The sequence below is a fragment of the Xenia sp. Carnegie-2017 genome, unplaced genomic scaffold, assembly GCF_021976095.1.
Source record: "Xenia sp. Carnegie-2017 unplaced genomic scaffold, XeniaSp_v1 HiC_scaffold_22, whole genome shotgun sequence".
NCBI lineage: Eukaryota > Metazoa > Cnidaria > Anthozoa > Malacalcyonacea > Xeniidae > Xenia > Xenia sp. Carnegie-2017.
The window spans coordinates 961,681-980,893 of NW_025813485.1; the positions used below are offsets into that span (position 1 = coordinate 961,681).

General features: G+C 32.8%; 2 protein-coding genes and 3 long non-coding RNA genes across 10 annotated transcripts; 2 read left to right on the plus strand and 3 right to left on the minus strand.

Moving 5' to 3' along the window:
- Window positions 1-2,267: 2,267 nt before the first annotated feature.
- On the minus strand, window positions 2,268-19,028 carry LOC124447565. Of its 2 annotated transcripts, none has more exons than XR_006948755.1 (3): window positions 19,017-19,028; window positions 7,270-7,277; window positions 2,268-2,379 (listed from the first exon to the last, which is right to left on the minus strand). It is a non-coding gene; the product is annotated as an uncharacterized LOC124447565 (long non-coding RNA). The 2 variants fall into 2 exon arrangements; XR_006948754.1 differs by lacking the exon at window positions 2,268-2,379 and adding an exon at window positions 3,939-4,047.
- On the minus strand, window positions 4,665-5,342 carry LOC124447564. Its single transcript, XR_006948753.1, has 3 exons — window positions 5,264-5,342; window positions 4,867-5,117; window positions 4,665-4,787 (listed from the first exon to the last, which is right to left on the minus strand). It is a non-coding gene; the product is annotated as an uncharacterized LOC124447564 (long non-coding RNA).
- Window positions 7,509-9,795, plus strand: LOC124447561. Of its 2 annotated transcripts, XM_046998538.1 has the most exons (6): window positions 7,513-7,755; window positions 7,961-8,014; window positions 8,197-8,526; window positions 8,776-8,866; window positions 9,155-9,212; window positions 9,282-9,795. In XM_046998538.1, the coding sequence occupies exons 1-6, from the start codon at window positions 7,671-7,673 to the stop codon at window positions 9,288-9,290; spliced, it is 627 nt and encodes a 208-aa protein (XP_046854494.1). In that variant the 5' UTR covers window positions 7,513-7,670; the 3' UTR covers window positions 9,291-9,795. The 2 variants fall into 2 exon arrangements, with proteins under 2 accessions (XP_046854493.1, XP_046854494.1); XM_046998537.1 differs by having other exon boundaries at window positions 7,509-7,755; window positions 9,155-9,795.
- Window positions 9,809-18,989, minus strand: LOC124447560 (ribonuclease H2 subunit B-like). Of its 4 annotated transcripts, XM_046998535.1 has the most exons (11): window positions 18,963-18,989; window positions 18,660-18,730; window positions 18,533-18,589; window positions 18,195-18,302; window positions 18,050-18,126; window positions 17,771-17,941; window positions 13,312-13,411; window positions 12,380-12,461; window positions 11,066-11,114; window positions 10,846-10,929; window positions 9,809-10,638 (listed from the first exon to the last, which is right to left on the minus strand). In XM_046998535.1, the coding sequence occupies exons 2-11, from the start codon at window positions 18,703-18,705 to the stop codon at window positions 10,531-10,533; spliced, it is 882 nt and encodes a 293-aa protein (XP_046854491.1). In that variant the 5' UTR covers window positions 18,706-18,730; window positions 18,963-18,989; the 3' UTR covers window positions 9,809-10,530. The 4 variants fall into 4 exon arrangements, with proteins under 4 accessions (XP_046854491.1, XP_046854489.1, XP_046854492.1 ...); XM_046998533.1 differs by lacking the exon at window positions 18,963-18,989 and having other exon boundaries at window positions 18,660-18,874; XM_046998536.1 differs by lacking the exons at window positions 12,380-12,461; window positions 13,312-13,411; window positions 18,963-18,989 and adding exons at window positions 16,227-16,308; window positions 17,630-17,678 and having other exon boundaries at window positions 18,660-18,874.
- LOC124447562 lies at window positions 15,655-18,661 on the plus strand. Its single transcript, XR_006948751.1, has 4 exons — window positions 15,655-15,771; window positions 16,751-16,829; window positions 18,191-18,285; window positions 18,542-18,661. It is a non-coding gene; the product is annotated as an uncharacterized LOC124447562 (long non-coding RNA).
- Window positions 19,029-19,213: the final 185 nt, after the last annotated feature.

Here is a 19,213-nt window from a genome sequence, read left to right on the forward strand (position 1 = left end):
TCAATACTCGGTAATTTGCTATTCAATTAAGTAATATTTTTAAAAACAATCTCAAATTAGCAGAGTTTAAAATTTCCAAATCTGTTTCGACGCACCAAAGCAAACCGGTCAATTTTGTTGACAACTATAACAATATGAATATGAAAGACCTTATGAGACAAAGCTATCAGCTTTGTACGTACAGATTTGCTGAATTTAATAAGAAATCAACAAAGAATGACTTTCATAATATCTGACATTATGTAATTTATATTGTCTGATGATATTTGATATATTTTTCACATTGCTCATGTTGAAACATGAAAATTTGCAGTTCACATTGGATACTTAGAACGAACACTAACACCACGACACCAAAGAAACGCGACAAAGGTGAAGACAAGAATTTGCCGGAGATATTTCTTGTGGAAGCACTTACATAAAAGAGTACATTGATATACATAAGTTTTCCAAACCAATATTTACGTCACATGTCGTACATTACAACCTATTAGAAGATAGATGAAGCACTAAACCTGGAATGTATCTATTTAAAGGTGGACTTTAAATAGATACCTTTGCTCATAATCATAAATAAGGCGAGTCATTAATACAATTCTGTAGATTCTTTTAAAACCAAAAATTTAATGAAGCATACCTTTATAGTTATATGTCATATTTACAAAAAAATATATATAGATTGTAATTCACTTCATATACTAAGGCTACGTCCATGAGATACTTTCAGCATATTTATAAAGAAAGAAATTCATGAGACATTTGCAAAGAATACAAATTTTCCCAGTTCTTAACAACTTCTGAGCAAATGAATGTCGAAAATATTAGTGTTCCAAGCGGATCTCGCGTATTTGTCAAGAAAATTACATCTTTAAAATAAAATTATTTCATATATTACACTAGTGTACATAATTAGATGTTTAGCTCTTTGACATAGCAAAGAATAAAAATATTATTTACTTCCATAAAAACCAATCAATCTCTTGTATTTATGAAAATGGGAAATTGCTAATTATTATATATAATAATAACAGTGTATTGGGAATCGAACCCAAAGACTAAATCGTACCGCAGTTTTAAAGATACCCAAATTGGGCTGTTTTTGGCTATTGAACATATTTTGGAATATTTTATAGTTCCAAAGTTTGATATTTGTAGAAAAATCTGTAAATTTGTAGAAAATCTGTAAATAAACATGCAAGATATTTCAACCAAAATCACTCAAACTGTTATAAAAAGCAGAATTGCTTTGACATGACTCTGATTGTTTAACGAAAGCGAAGGCACCCGTAAATTTATTTGACAGAAGACCTTAGGTTCGTTCATCTAAACATTCATAACTTTCAAAAAATATTTCTTTTAGTTTCATGGTTGTACATGATATGTAGCACAAGTTTAGTCCCACACCAAGGTCACTGTTTTTTTTTGAAGACTTAACCGAAATAAAAAATCCCTAATGGAAAAACCTGAGCGGTATTAACCAAAACCGAACACAAAGGCAGACGAAGTTGGAGAATACTGAACAGGAAAAAACCACCAGGGATTTTAGCCGAAGTTCCGCGCCCTGGGGACCCTGTATAAACAATAAAGTTTACATACCTTTGAAACGATGCAAATAGCCAAAAATAGAAAAACCGTCAACTTTTTTAAAACGCTTTCAAGTCCAAAATTTTTGGTCTTTTGAAGATACACTGTAGTTTTGGAAGTAATTCGCCATTTTTACGTAAATGTATATATCGCCATTTTTACGTAAATGTATATATCGCCATTTTTACGTAAATGTATATATCGCCATTTTTACGTAAATGTATATATCGCCAAATTAAGCCGATCACCGAACTGGACAATTTCCTTCTTTGCACGAGAAAATTGTGTATTTGATGGGAATTTCTTGTAACGTGTGTTTTTCTAATCTAATCCATAACCAAAACAGTCGCACCTAGCGCCACCTAAGCATCCCTATTTTGCACCGTTAATTTAATTCAGTGCTTTGCGCGCCCGGTGTCACTAAAGCTTAAAACTGGAGCAAGCGCTGACTGTATGACAAGGATTAGATTATAGTACTTCAAGATAGTTTGTACGGACAAACGAAATTTAATGTTCTTTGAAAATATCAAGTTATTTTCAAGGCAAAATTTTAACATCAACTACTTGAAGAAACACACGTTAAGTTTGGTTAACGAGGAAGTGGCGATAGTTTAACCAAACAATCCGCAGCGCTTCATTTAAATTATGTTTTAGTTTGACAATTATCACATAGTTCACTTTTATAGAAACGCAAATGGCGAACATGGAAACCTTCGTGTAACTTTTAAGTAAAATATGTGACAACGTCTACGGTTTGTCTTCATAGTAACCATTAGAAATAAACAAAACAATGCACTTTCAATAAAACCGTGTTTTCTTTCAGATTATTATGAAGGCATACCGCATACTTAGACCTGGTGTACTAATTTACTTTTGTGCTATTTACGCTGTGGCTTGCAGCATTGAAATTCCCAGGAATAAAGTTTTCTTTAACAGAAAACAACATGTCCCTTTTACACATTTACAGTAATTGCCACGCCGCCCCTTAAACTGTAAATGTCTTAACAAACTAAATACTTTTTTAAGTATTTATTTGTCGATTTAATAATGAGTGACAAGATTGAAAGTTTTCTTCCAAACATTTAAAAATCACTCATTTCTCTTGATAGTGAGGTTTATCCTTTAAAAGGTACTAAACCCCACAATCATTACCTGAGCGTAGCAACTACTCGCCGCAACTACAGCACATGCCTAAGCTATCTAAACTTCCTACCTGCGCATGACACCGGAATTCCGCCCTGAAAGGAATGCCCCTGAAGGAGGTAACCCATCATGCCCTTAACTTAACCTAACCTAGTGCATGTAGCACCTACGGGTGACCTCCAACCGAGGTGGGTTGAACTACTCATGCATTATAGGGGATCCAGGAGTGCCTTAATAGTCACTGTAGAAAGCCGTTCATGAAATTGGCCAACTACAAGACTGCATGCTTTTACCGTACTAGGGGAGAGATATTTTGTCTTTCCAGCAAAACCACCATCTTTCCTTTGTCTTCAATAGGTCTTGCTCGCTAGATCCAGTCTTCAAAGGTCTTCTTACAGATGCTATTTGCATCCTCTACGCTAAGGTACCATTTGTACCCACTAACCCCAAGTTGAAGTTGCCTTCCTTTGGCCAAACTTCACTTGCATTTCCGATTCTAAGCTATATGGTACTGTCTATCCTTCTGCGAGGCAACAACCGCTGCGATCATGCGTAGCTCCTTAAAGCAGTATATTCACACAGAGGTTTTTCGAAGGTAAATTATATAGAACAAACACAATTGTATGTCTGTCACTGACTTAACACAGTTGATACAACTTCATGATTACTAATATATAAATTTTTAATAAAATTAAAGCAGCACCAAAAAACACAATTGGATTATTTCAACCGAAAGAACATTTTTATTACCTCTTAATCAAGACTATTTTTGAAAATGCAGATGTTAATTTCTTTAAATATATTTATTCCCATTCCTGCATTAAAAAATAGCCTCATGTGGAATATACTGAACACCAGGATTTGTTGTGGCTACTGTCCAAAATATATTAGAGATTTGACCTGTTAGCAGGTCTAAATAATTAAAAGGTTTATTATTATTACACTCACGGTTTTCGACGAATCCTTGGCAGATTGACGAGAGAATCTTTGGCAGTTCGATGACAGACTACGATAAACGACAAATCATTTGCCAACTATGAAGATGAAACGATCGGTTACTGAGCAAGGACAGCCACAAAAAAGCCCAAAATGATTTTTTGAAAAATGACAAACATTGATGGTGAAACCATCGTATCCAATTCTCAGGCTACCTGACAAACATTCCCGCTTTAATGTCGACGACGGCAAGTACAGAAGCAAGATTGGCCATTTCTTGCAACTGTGCATGTCGCCTACGGCATTAAATCGGAAATATCGACAGCCAGTCGGAAAATTAGGATTTTTAGGTTTTGTATTTTCAAGTCAAAGAAATTCCATGTTCTTATTACGAAAAATTTTGAATTAAATAATGTTGAAATTTGGGCGTTCGATAGTGGCGTGGTTTTATTCATCATTGTGATTGATCGACCAGTCGTGATCTTAGCAGGAAAATCTCCACGAAAAATGTTTTAGAAAAGGTTATAATATTGACTTGTCCATGGAAACAGGCGTTAAGTCGATGGATGCATTGCTCATCAATAGTGTTTAGTGTTTGCATTCTTGGTAGAGATGGCCTTTGGGACAGTAGAAGTCACGTGTTTTTCAACTTCCTCAAAGTATATTGTCCATTCTTGATCATTGTTCAGAGGACTCATGAAAGCATATTGTCCATTCTTCATCATCGTTCAGAGGTCTCATGAAAGTATATTGTCCATTCTTCATCATTGTTCAGAGGACTTCGTCATTCTTGATCATTGTTTTAACTTGATCATTATTCAGAGGACTCATGAAAGTATATTGTTCATTCTTCATCATTGTTCAAAGGACTAATGAAAGTATATTGTTCATTCTTGATCATTGTTCAGAGGACTTCATCATTCTTGATCATTGTTTTAACTTGATCATTATTCAGAGGACTCATGAAAGTATATTGTTCATTCTTCATCATTGTTCAAAGGACTAATGAAAGTATATTGTTCATTCTTGATCATTGTTCAGAGGACTTCATCATTCTTGATCATTGTTTTAACTTGATCATTGTTCTAACTTGATCATTGCTCAGAGGATTTCATTAAAGGTTTCTACATAGGATAATTGAATCCAATTAATGACAGCTCACGCTATACTTTCATAAATGAAAAACATTGATAACATACTTACATTGAACATTTTATTCACTAGTAATGTAGTTCAAGGGAAGAAGAATTTCAACCAAATTACAGGATTGTATTTTGTTCATATGTTTAGACCAGCGTCGAGGAAATGGTCAACAACAGCCACAATTCTCTTCAATCGCTGTGAACCATTTTCTTTAATTGTAGAGTCCACCCTCATGGTAAATACGCCAACATTTGTTTGCTGTTTTTCAATCTCATTTGATGACTACATGTCGTTTAAGAGAATGTTCATGTCTAAAATAAAGCATAGAAGAAACTAAAGTTACTAAGACGAAAACTTTATGGAAAGGCCACACCGCATTCTGCATAGATAAACATCCCATGCAGCGTCCCAATTTAATTCAGACTCAGTGCAAAAGAACATGAAACAACACATTTACCTGAACATTTTTTTCAGAGCACTTCAGGAGATATTTCACCAAGGAATAATTTCAACTTCAGCTAACTATTCGTCGTACATCTACCGACTTTCACGTTCAAATGGCACGTTCTTAGGTTTTGCCTTAAACTATGGCCTACGTTTCACGAACGTGTTGGGTTCTGATTGGACAGTGACTAGGTGTGGCGTAAACTGTTGGGTTCTGATTGGACAGTGACTAGGTGTGGCGTAAACTGTTGTGTTCTGAGTGGTCATTTACTAGGTGTGTTGTCAATTGTACATTGTGCTTATCTCAAAAAACTGATGTCTTTGAAATCAGCCGCGATTTAAAATTTGCATGATTCATCACTTAGAAGTAATTAATCCCCACAGAGCGGTAAATGCAATTGAATACAATATAAACACAGATATAAGTAAATACGCATATATCAGCTACAGTAAATAGCAGACTCCAAACATTTAAGCCTCCTTGGTGAACAACTACAGCTGATCATGAAAATTCTAAATGTCGACTGATGTCAAAAAGATTTGATGAACGATCTAGATTGTTAATAGCTTCTCATTTTCTTATTGTAGTTATTAGCTAACATCAACATCTGATTTCTTTAATTAGCTTTCTACAGAGTGTACATAAAGACGAGTTTTGGCAATTAAACTATTGTAAAATTTTGAAGCTCAATCACTGTGCTAATCTCCAAACATGCATTACATTTCTAATGGAGAAAAGCTTTTGTGCTTGCAACTACAAAGTTAACAATATTTTATGCACCTGTGGGCTTAGCACAGTGACAGACATTGAAATTATACAAAGGTCTTCAATGGCAAATGACCAGCTCTTTTTGCACACATAAATTTAAAACTAAAAACTCAAAGGAATGAATTGGATAGAAAAATATTATTACAATGTATTGTTTTATGTTTTTATTCAACTATCAGCCTGTATTATATCTTGTCTCTTTTAAAGAATTTTGAATCTCCATGCGACAATAAATTTTCATTGCAACTATTGCTCCGAATCTTTCCATATTCCCTTTTTTTGTGTTATAAAAATGAAAAAAGTTAAGCACCTCCAAGCATTCGATTTCTAGGCCTTCTGACAAGATTTTGCGTGAAAATGTGTGAACTATAGTCTTTTCCATCAAAATTTGTTGAAATGCATGAACTATAGTGTTTGGCATGATAATGTGTGAAAAGGTATGAACTGTAGTCTTTGGCATGTAAATGTGTGAAAATCAATGAACTGTAATCTTTGGCATGAAATTGTGTGAAAATCCATGAACTATAGTCTTTGACATGAAAATATGTGAACTATAGTCTTTGGCATGAAAATGTGTGAAAATGCATGAACTATAGTCTTTGGCATGAAAGTGTGTGAAAAGGCATGAACTTTAGTCTTTTCCATCAAAATGAAATACGTGAATTATAGTCTTTGGCATGAAAATGCATTAACTACAGTCTTTGGCATGAAAATGCGTGAAAATGCATGAACTATAGACTAAAGCATGGAAATGCGTGAAAATTAATGAACTATATAGTTCATGCATTTTCACACATTTTCATGCCAAAGACTATAGTTCACACATTATCATGGTAAAGACTGTAGTTCACGCATTTTGATGCCAAAGACTATAGTTCATGCATTTTCACACATTTTCATGCCAAAGACTATAGTTCATGCATTTTTACGCATTTTCATGCCAAAACTATAGTTCATGCGTTTTCATGCCAAAGACTATAATTCACGTATTTCATTTTGATTGAAAGGACTAAAGTTCATGCATTTTTACGCATTTTCATGCCGAAGACTATAGTTCATGCATTTTTACGCATTTTCATGCCAAAGTTATAGTTCATGATTTTCACACATTTTCACCGCAATGTTTTTGACCACGGGCCGCGCGCTAATAATTTACAGTAATTTTGTTGACGTGTTCCCTCCATGTCTTATAGAACTCATGCGCGAGGACAAAAACATAAAAGGTTGCACATTCTCTAAACTTCGCCTACCTCTGTGTCTACCTATGTGTTTACCTTTTTCAGTCTATATTAAAGAGGAGTTGATGGCGAAGTTTAGAGAATGTGTAAAAGGGGTTTAAGGTAGATTTGAATCTTTGCACTATTCTTGTGTCCCTCCCTTAATTTTTTTCTTGGCGCAAATCTGTTCGCGACGTACCTACATCTTCGGCTACAAGGTTTATTCTTACGAACCGCACGTGACCCGTTTTTGTTTTAAATCTAAATTCGTCCTTGAAGACGGGACAATAAAGCAACCTGTCGCCAGTTCGAAGTGCATGACAATTTCAAAGATTTATCTTCAAAAGTTTATAATCCTTTTCAATTAATTTCTTAAGTCGCTGTATTGAAGAGTCGGTGATATTGGATAAATATTTGAATTTTCAAATAAAACTATGTTAACAATTTGTTATCATAAATCTGGAACGATTTTACTTGTTGTTGTAATTTGTTCATCATTTGGAAATGATAATTTGAGAGGTACTTAAATAACTTTGTGACCTTTTCTTGCCAAATCCCATGTTTTTTATAAGCAATTGTTAACGGCTTGGAGAACGACTTCCAATCTTGTGAAGTCTCGATTACTCCAAGGTGTGCAACATCGAGCAGAATGATTGGCAAATTGTCTATTGTTGTTTATAAGATCTCTGAGTTTCTATAATCAAAGTACGTGTCTTTTTTGTAGGAATGAGTAAACAGAAAATAAATCCACTGGAAAAATCAGACGATCAAGTTTTACGTACGCTGTACAACCTTTATAAACGATTGCTAAAAACTGGTTTCCATATAATTGTCCTTGTCACACGAAAAATGTTCAAACAATCGGCACGATTATAAAGAAACCAATTTCTGTCAAATTTTTTATACTATTTCAACAATTTTAGTAAGGTATGTGTTTATTGTTTTTCTAAATTCATGTAGTTAACGGCAGTGTAAAGATAGCAAAAAATCAGCATCCAACTTGCAAGAACTCTGAGATGATTCACAGCGACGTTATTTCCAATGGAGTGTTGCAGTCACAGCCAGACAATTTAACGTTTCTCGGTCGTGTTAAGAACATGAAAGAATGTCTTGGTATATGTTGTAGCTACCGAAAATGTGAATTAGCCTATCTGGTCAACAAGACAAAGTGTTTTGCCACGGAATGCCAAATTCCCGAAAATTGTAAAGTAAAAAGATATGGTCAGAAATCCTTACTATCTAAAGATATTCAAATGTCACTGATGCTGAAAGATAACTTATCAACCAAAGGTACTTCTTTCAACATAAATACTATAGTAGCAATAAAAAAGAGAGGATCCTCAGTAGCATGATTTAGTGAATTCGTAATAGTACTTTCTTGACTTTTTCTCAATTATATGTTATTATTGTGATATTATTTTCTTAAAAAATTGTCTACTTGTTGCAACGAACATACGATTAAATTAAAGAAAATATTGTGAAAGATATATGTTATTTTTTAGTCAATGTAAGCTAAAAATTATCAAAAAATCATTTTAGGTTATGCAGCCGCGTATATTGTCATATCCATGGCAATGCTTGGCGCTACTCTTTCGGGAAGTGTATGGATTGTTCATGCATTTGTAAGAAAGTAAGATTATTTCCTCAATTCCACTAAAAGATAGTTGTTAGCTACTATATCATTCAAAAAAGCAGGTAGGCTATGCAATCATTGGCACTTTTTGTTTGCAATGAAAATTTTAATGGCTTCATTATAGCTAATATACTTGTTAACATCATGGTGACAAATATTTTTTTCATAAGATTTTGAAAAACACTTTGATTTTTTCATTGTAAAGCGTCTTAAAGCATAATAATAATCATTTAAACAAATCAAATTCAAATCGATAGCGATAATGATTACAACACGCTTTTGTAGATACAAGAAAAATAAAGAGGAGAAGAATAAACCAGAAATATTGTCGAAGGAGCCGCAGGTCTTGTTTTTTGTTATTTCTAAAGAGCACTAACTTAAGCAATGAGTTAAATTGTCATTTATTTTATAGGTTTATTAGGCATTCTTAAAACAAAAATTAGTCTTCAAAAAAATCATTTCAAGAAAGTGCCTCATCGGACTAAATGAATTTGAATACAGATACTCCTGACACAACGCTCTCCTGCAAGTGCCCATGTCAGAAAGTGAGACTTGTTATCATTAAAATCCTGTTAAAACGTACAACACGAAAACAACAATCAACCGATTTTAAGGATTAATAAGGAAACGAAATTTAAAAATTTCAAACTTTATCGATATAAAGAATCGTCGTTTTCCTTAATTGTTTACTAACTATAAATACTGATAAAACAGAAAAGTTTTCGTTTAGAAGGTCGAAAGATATTTATACAGTTGCTATTCTTGCAGTTGTGATAAGTGGCTGTACGATTATTCAAAAAGGAAAAGCGCGCCATACACCAGAAAAAGTGTGTGTTTCGCTTGGTTAAACGTTTTTATTATTAATAAATAGTAGGCAAATACGCTTGAATTTTTCAGGTAGTTACGCCTAAATTGATTACATGAAATTAAGACTTTTTCTAATGTCGTCCATGCCGTCATTTTATTGAAAAACGTTACAAATTTCTAACATTTATTACTGACTATTAAGTACACAGGCTTGAAGATCACAGAAATCGTCTGTCGTATTCAAATGTCTTTAGTGTTTACATAGACACATTACTTGGAGTGTGCATTAGAGATAGCTATTGGTAGCTACTTACAAAAATTAAACAAAAAGATAGACGCACGAAAGTGGACATAAAGGTAGACGATAAGATAGACACATGAAAGTAGACATAAAGGTAGACAAATGATGGACGCATGAAAGTAGACATAAAGGTAGACGATAAGATAGACGCACGAAAGTGGACATAAAGGTAGACAAATGATGGAAGCATGAAAGTAGACATAAAGGTAGACAAATGATGGACACATGAAAGTAGACATAAAGGTAGACAAATGATGGACGCATGAAAGTGGAAACTGTATAAATTATTTAGACTTTACGGAAATCTTTTTCTATGTTTGCTGAATAAACTATTTGATTTTAGTTTTCTGTGGACAGCCAATAAAATGGTTCAGCTTTCGCGCTAAAGACAAAAGTTGCACATTTTACAAAATTAAAACTAGTGAATCTGTAAGAGCGATATTGTTGAACTTTGTTGCTCATCTCCACTGAGTCGTTACGAAAACGTTTGTTTTATTTAAAAATATTTATAGTCAGTGGAAATAATTTCAAATCCTCACTTAAGATGCATTTGCTATTTGGATTTTTTTGGAGGTTGAAAAAAACTTGAAATATTCTTCATTCCTTTCGTATTAACTTTTGCTAGAGACTTTTGAGCAGCGGTGAGTTTGACTTCACCCATCTAAAATCAAATCAAATGAAAGAATTAAATGTGTAATAAACCAAAAAAAAACTTACTAGGTTCCATATTACACATAAATAAAAATATTTTTCCTGATTACATGAAGTACTACATGCTAGGATTCATATTATGCTAAAACTCTGTTATGGTGGTTTAGGAATTACATGCTAAATTACTAAGATTCATAATGTTCAACCAATACATTACTTGATTGGTTTTGAATGACTTGCTGACAAATTTGGAATAATCTTCATCAGGTTTACCAACGAGACTTTCATCCAACTTCACTTTCTAAACAACATTACATTAGGATAAAACTAAACAACATTACACAAAATACTTGAAAATCAAGTTCCATGATTCTATAGAGTTTCTGTATAGTTTCAAATTTAAAATAATATTCACTATACAACACTAAAACACTAACCTTACAAGCGGGTTCCTCGAGTGATGACTCCAAAATCTCCTCAGTTATTCTGAACAATATAAAAAATTATTCCTCTAAAATACTAAGATGTTGACGAAAAAAAGGATAGTGCTACATTTCAAAAAAACACTGCCTTTTATCTCGTAATTTGAATCAACCATGAAATATTTCTTATAATTATTTCCTTTTTACATAAACTTCCATTTGATTTGGTTCCATGAATAAAGAGGGCTTCATGGCTAACAGAAACATTTTAAATAAAACCTTTCACGGGCTGTAGTCTAATATCTCGACGAACTTACACAGCTTTCTAGGCAAATGGCTCACTTTGTCACATATTACAGGGAATTTAGTAGAGATATCATGTGAGCACGCGCAGTCGAAACAAGGCCAACTGTCTGGGGTTATGGCAAAAATAACACTTCATTCTGACTCATTCTGAGAAATCTTGCTTAGTCACAGATTATTAAGGAAACTATTTTCGAAATTTTCTTTTGTATTCATAAAATAAACTAGAACATGTAAGGATATAACAAATGCTCAAACAAACAACTTCTGCCTTTTTGACTTATAAATTAAGCCAGCGTTAAACATTTTTATACATTTTTGTATCATGGATTAAAGCATACATGAGCTTCATGAGAAATAAAAATTATCTGCTTTCCTTATCTCATTTAATGTTGAAATAAAACACTTTATATCTCCAGGAATTTAAAGTTTTTATAAAAAAACATTTAGTAAGCCAAGCCTTTTGTACAGTCTAAAGTGAACTCCACTATTAACCTACCATTAAATGTTTTAAAATTTGAATTCATTTTGGACAAAAAATTGACTTAAATAAACTTATTGAACTATTAATAACTAACCTATTAACTGCACATTCACAATATACTTCCCTATGGAAAAAAGCGTCGCAATTATCATGAAATAAATTAACAGTTCTTCTAAATTCAGCACAAAACGATCGTGTATCGGTGATTGTTTGATTTTTATTTGAGAATTAAATTCATGGCATGGGGCATATTTATACACCAATGTGAACCCATGCACGTTTTGCTATCAAATTTTGCTATTTATCAATTTTTGCGACGAACTTATCGACTTCTATTATTTAAACACACATTCAGCAATTATTGAAGATGTAATATAAACGTAATCATCGTAAAGTTAAGTGAAAGGAAAGTGCAAACTTTTTAACAACAACAACCTTTTTGACTTAATTTAAGTTAATTGCAAATATATTCAGAAATACAAAAACTTTGCACTCAAAATAAAAATTAAACTACCCATATACTTATAGACTTATAGACTCACCCTAAACGATCTTTCAGTTCCACAATCCATTCATCGGAGATATAATCGGAAATCAAGCCAAATGCATAGCGAAGATTATTTTCTTAATTGAAAAGATGGATTAACAACTTATAAAAATATTTATGGAGAGAAGGTGAGATGACTTTGTGCAAAGTAGATCCACGTGGTATTTATAAGAAAAGACAAGTTAACTTTGAAAAAAGAAGATACATGCGTTATTTATTGGAAGAAGGTGAGATGACTTTGTGCAAAGTAGATCCACGTGGTATTTATAAGAAAAAGACAAATTAACTTTGAAAAAAGCAGATACATGCGTTATTTATTGGAAGAAGGTGAGATGACTTTGTGCAAAGTAGATCCAGGTGGTATTTATAAGAAAAAGACAAGTTAACTTTGAAAAAAGCAGATACATGCGTTATTTATTGGAAGAAGGTGAGATGACTTTGTGCAAAGTAGATTCATTTGGCAAATATACAAAGCAAATGAGGTAGGAGAGAGAGTTTGTACAAGAAAGAAGTCAGAAGCAAGCTGATGGATTAATAGATTTGATCATTGAATGAACTGTAGGCGAAGGTAGAAATTATTATGTTCCGCTGACTGTGGAACAAAAAATGAAGAAAATGTTTTCTCTCACACCCTTGGGAAGTTATATTATGCACATTTTATTGTTGCAACCGCACAGTTTGACGAGAGTCCCACCCACCCACTCACATGGAACACTATAGACATATGTATGTTGGTAACTAAGGCTATTGAATTTAGTTTGCTACTCTTAGGAGCAGGGCCATTTAGCCGATGCAATGGTAGCTGTATTAACTGTTTTTTATGAATGTAATAAATGTCAAGCTTGCTGTGGATTGGCTGCAGCAGCTCCCAGTTGTGTGTGAGAATAAAGGTTTTGGTAAGTTGTGTAAATGCCGATGGTCTGTTACCTGAATTACTGCTGTGGTGTTTATTGCTTCGAATAAATGTTGATGATTGTGAAGATGTACACACATGATCTTTCTCTATCTGATCCTTGGTTTGACTAACCTACAGTGAAAAATCATATTTCAACTATAATTTATTGACACATCAATGCCTTAAAATTTGCTGAAAGACCAAAAATATAAAAATTATTTACCTTACGTTGTAACCATGAAAGAACTTTTTCATTGTTCAATTTAAAAACAATTAAACCATGTTCCTCTTTTACATCTGTTATAAGGTTTAATTCCTGTTTTGTGATACACGGACTAATTTTTCTCATATGGATATTATCCCATTCTTGGAGTATTTGCTCCAAGCTCATGTACTAGAATTACATTGGGGAGAAACATGTTACAACATGTGCATATTTACTCAAATTTAGCTGAGAATTATAAAAAGTTTTTTCAATCAAAAATATTTCTCTAGTCTTTACCTTGGTTGAAGTGGCTTTTAAGCAAGGAAGAATTATGAATAATGGATCAACTCTTGTAGCAAAATATAAACTTCCATCTAAATTTGTAAATAACTAAACATAAAATGTTACTTTCATATTTACTCCATTCATAAAATATAGATACCTTGAATAACTGAATTATCGACAAACCAAGATCTTGGATGCTCATAAAATTTTATAATTTCGAAGATTTGCTGCGATTTTTCTCTCAATAAGTACTGGCATTCTTCATCTGAATTTATAGAGAAGTGTCAGGTCAGAAATTTATGACCTCATCATACACAACACTTCAAAATTCTTACTATAAAACAATAGTTAGAGATGCTGAAAGACGTCAAAACATATATTCAACTATATGACCTCTCACTGATCAAGTGTGTTACAATGATTTACCAAAGACAAAAATTTACAGATTAAACAGAGAGCTGTAATGAAAACATACAAAGTGTCTTTTTTTACCTCTCTTAGGATGTGGAAGGGTTATCAAACACTCATTCTCACCATAAAAGTCACTATCTAACAAATAAACAGTAAGAAACAATTAACTATTCTGTAAAATGTCAACATTTCTTTGCATTTCACTTACCGGGCATAATAAATATCCAATTATTTAATGTTTTGTCACTAGACATGCTAACGACATCGAACTGAAGTCATCTAATAATTTAATCCATAATTTTAACTATACAGCGGAAACATATAAGTCGTAATAATTTGAGTTCCTGATGCTACTGTAACATCGTTCTTGGATAATTTGGTGATTTCCCCCTGAGCCACAACGAGCACAGCTGACCCAATTTGTTTGCATTGCAACTAATAATCCTAGCTTGCTAGCATTCAAAACATTTTCATCATTTATTTCATACAAATATAAATTTCTCACTTAACGCACTGGTTAGTTAGCTACTGGGTGTAATTTTTTATTCACAAGTACAATCACTATAATTGATACCTCTGCGAAGACATAAAAGATAGAAATGTTTGCATGAATGTTTGTATTCAAAAATGATATTTAATTAGCAGTTGAGATGCAGCACAAGTAGGACAAAACATGTTCTATAAACCTGACTTTAGGTCCATATATTAAATAAAAAGTACTTGTAGATGAGAAGCACATACTGACAGTATTTGTAGATTGATAGCACATACTGACATAAATGAGCCGACGACTTTAGTACATTTATACCTAAAGGCAGCGAGTGCTGCCTGTTTGACAGTGTGAGTGCATAAACTCACTTGCTTCTCAAAGGGCAAAAGATTTATTGGTTACTATTTTACAAAAATAATCAATTTGAGCTATTGTTTGACTCGATGCTTAAAGCTATTGTGAATGGATACAATAACAATGACAATCACTTTTGTAATCCTTTTACGTACAGCTCGTTGTTCTGCTAGACTTGTTCCGCTGAGCCTAGTCGAGAATCAAAACACACACATTCGTTATAAATTATCATAAATGATACATTTCATCTTTTTGAAAGACAGAATACATTGACAAACAAGGAATTAAATACATGCTTATAATCATTTTATACAATTCTTTGAAATATATGTTGCTATCATGCATACTCTAACTACATTATTTGTTATACTAAAGGTAACTTAAATTTCAAAGTACTTTTAACATCAATGTCTTTATTTGCATTCCCATCACTGTTAGGTATATGATAGTATTTGCAAATATTCCGATGACAAGATCCCTTCGTTGAATCAACGCATATCGTCACATGTCCATCAATCACCTCTACATTTCCTAAACAGACCAATCAAGAAAATATTTTGTCAGTAGTAATTAATCAATACAATATTCACTGCAAAGTGTTTGCAAAATCAATCACCAAACAGTAGGACATTGATTAAAGGTCATAAATAAATTTATCTCAGGCTGGTCCCGCACAATCAAGGGCTGGCTAAACTAGACACAGAGTTAGACACTAAAGTAGACTAAAACTAAAAGATAGACACAAAGGTAAATACAATTAACTTATTAACTGTACATTCACAATATACTTCCCAATGGAAAAAAGCGTCGCAATTATCATGAAATAAATTAACAGTTCTTCTAAATTCAGCACAAAACGATCGTGTATCGATGATTGTTTGATTTTTATTTGAGAATTAAATTCATGGCATGGGCCATATTTATACACCAATGTGAACCCATGCACGTTTTGCTATCAAATTTTCCTATTTATCAATTTTTGCGACGAACTTATCGACTTCTATTATTTAAACACACATTCAGCAATTATTGAAGATGTAATATAAACGTAATCATCGTAAAGTTAAGTGAAAGGAAAGTGCAAACTTTTAAACAACAACAACCTTTTTGACTTAATTTAAGTTAATTGCAAATATATTGAGAAATACAAAAGCTTTGCACTAAAAATTAAAATTAAACTACCCATATACTTATAGACTTACCCTAAACGATCTTTCAGTTCCACAATCCATTCATCGGAGATATAATCGGAAATCAAGCCAAACGCATAGCGAAGATTATTTTCTTAATTGAAAAGATGGATTAACAACTTATAAAAATTTTAATAACGATGTTATTGAATTCATAGAGATATAATTTACCATTACAACTGCTGCTATATAAATGTCTTTTTATAACATTTATACCTTTATCTACTCAACTCTCAGAAGAAACGATAGTGCTCAGTAGGAGGCAGATTAAGATTTTTGTGATGATATAACTAGTCTTGGTGTGTTAAATCGATGAAATATGTAATATGTGGCCACAGACATTTGTAGTACATGTTCTGTCAATTTTTAAAAGAAGAGGATGTGAAAAGAGTTGATGAGAAAATAATAGATTGAAGTTGCTTCAGCATGCACTGAAGATTGTAGAAAAGATGCAAGAGAGGAGATAGCAGGATAAAGGGGATGTTTGCTTTCTGTATGACAGGTAAATAAATGACGAAAAATTTCTTCATTTTAAGAATAGGAAGAGGTTATCTGTGTACAACAAGAAAAACACAACAGTAGCAATGATCAATGAAGTAATAAATTTATAAGAAGGTATGTACGATGACAATAGTGAAAGTTTGGCTAAATTTTTCAGAGTAAGAGAAACGATTAGCTAATAATTAGATGTTTGTGGTGATTCACTTTGATAACGAGACAATGAATTAAGGGACTGAAAATAGAACAAAGTTATGTAAATCAAGGTAGCGAAGGTGAACCTCAAACTAAATCCACATAGTTTTTATGGAGAGAAGGTGAGATGACTTTGAGCAAAGTAGATCCACGTGCTATTTATAAGAAAAAGACGAGTTAACTTTGAAAAAAGTAGATACATGCATTATTTATTGAGAGAAGGTGAGATGACTTTGTGCAAAGTAGATTCATTTGGCAAATATACAAAGCAAATGAGATAGGAGAGAGAGTTTGTACAAGAAAGAAGTCAGAAGCAAGCTGATGGATTAATAGATTTGATCATTGAATGAACTGTAGGCGAAGGTAGAAATTATTATGTTCCGCTGACTGTGGAACAAAAAATGAAGAAAATGTTTTCTCTCACACCCTTGGGAAGTTATATTGAGCACATTTTATTGTTGCAACCGTACAGCTTGACTAAAGTCGCACCCACCCACTCACATGGAACACTATAGACATATGTATGTTGGTAACTAAGACTATTGAGTTTAGATTGCTACTCTTAGGAGCAGGGCCATTTAGCCAATGCAATGGTAGCTGTATTAACTGTTTTTTATGAATGTAATAAATGTCAAGCTTGCGGCGGATTGGCTGCAGGAGCTCCCAGTTATGTGTGAGAATAAAGGTTTTGGTCTGTTGTGTAAATGCCAATGGTCTGTTACCTGAATTACTGCTGTGGTCTTTCTCTATCTGATCCTTGGTTTGACTAACCTACAGTGAAAAATCATATTTCAACTATAATTTATTGACACATCAATGCCTTAAAAATTTGCTGAAAGACCAAAAATATAAAAATTATTTACCTTACGTTGCAACCATGAAAGAACTTTTTCATTGTTCAATTTAAAAACAATTAAACCATGTTCCTCTTTTACATCTGTTATAAGGTTTAATTCCTGTTTTGTGATACACGGACTAATTTTTCTCATATGGATATTATCCCATTCTTGGAGTATTTGCTCCAAGCTCATGTACTAGAATTACATTGGGGAGAAACATGTTACAACATGTGCATATTTACTCAAATTTAGCTGAGAATTATAAAAAGTTTTTTCAATCAAAAATATTTCTCTAGTCTTTACCTTGGTTGAAGTGGCTTTTAAGCAAGGAAGAATTATGAATAATGGATCAACTCTTGTAGCAAAATATAAACTTCCATCTAAATTTGTAAATAACTAAACATAAAATGTTACTTTCATATTTACTCCATTCATAAAATATAGATACCTTGAATAACTGAATTATCAACAAACCAAGATCTTGGATGCTCATAAAATTTTATAATTTCGAAGATTTGCTGCGATTTTTCTCTCAACAGGTACTGGCATTCTTCATCTGAATTTATAGAGAAGTGTCAGGTCAGAAATTTATGACCTCATCATACACAACACTTCAAAATTATTACTATAAAACAATAGTTAGAGATGCTGAAAGACGTCAAAACATTATATATTCAACTATATGACCTCTCACTGATCAAGTGTGTTACAATGATTTACCAAAGACAAAAATTTACAGATTAAACAGAGAGCTGTAATGAAAACATACAAAGTGTCTTTTTTTACCTCTCTTAGGATGTGGAAGGGTTATCAAACACTCATTCTCACCATAAAAGTCACTATCTAACAAATAAACAGTAAGAAACAATTAACTATTCTGTAAAATGTCAACATTTCTTCGCATTTCACTTACCGGGCATAATAAATATCCAATTATTTAATGTTTTGTCACTAGACATGCTAACGACATCGAACTGAAGTCATCTAATAATTTAATCCATAATTTTAACTATACAGCAGAAACTTATAAGTCGTAATAATTTGAGTTTTTGATGCTGCTGTATCATCGTTCTTTGATAAGTATATGATTTCCCCCTGAACCACGAGCACAGCTGACCCAATTTGTTTGCATTGTAAATAATAATCCTAGCTGGCTAGCAATCAAAACATTTTCATCATTTATTTCATACAAATATAAATTTCTCACTTAACGCACTGGTTAGTTAGCTCCTGGGTGTAATTTTTTATTCACAAGTACAATCACTATAACTGATACCTCTGCGTAGACATAAAAGATAGAAATGTTTGCATGAATGTTTGTATTCAAAAATGATATTTAATTAGCAGTTGAGATGCTGCACAAGTCGGACAAAACATGCTCCATAAACATGATTTTAGGTCCATATATTAAATAAAAAGTACTTGTAGATGAGAAGAACATACTGACAATATTTGTAGATTGATAGC

Bases quoted from the DNA above. Each gene is read 5' to 3' on its own strand.
- LOC124447561 (XM_046998537.1), top strand. From the start codon at position 7,671: ATGTTAACAATTTGTTATCATAAATCTGGAACGATTTTACTTGTTGTT. The intron at 8,015-8,196 runs GTACGCTGTACA...AAATTCATGTAG, and splicing joins ATCAGACGATCAAGTTTTAC to TTAACGGCAGTGTAAAGATA. The intron at 8,867-9,154 runs GTAAGATTATTT...ACGCTTTTGTAG, and splicing joins GTTCATGCATTTGTAAGAAA to ATACAAGAAAAATAAAGAGG.
- LOC124447560 (XM_046998535.1), bottom strand. From the start codon at position 18,705: ATGTCTAGTGACAAAACATTAAATAATTGGATATTTATTATGCCCG. The intron at 18,590-18,659 runs GTAAGTGAAATG...TTTATTTGTTAG, and splicing joins TTGGATATTTATTATGCCCG to ATAGTGACTTTTATGGTGAG. The intron at 12,462-13,311 runs GTAACAGACCAT...TTTTCAATTAAG, and splicing joins ACACCACAGCAGTAATTCAG to AAAATAATCTTCGCTATGCA.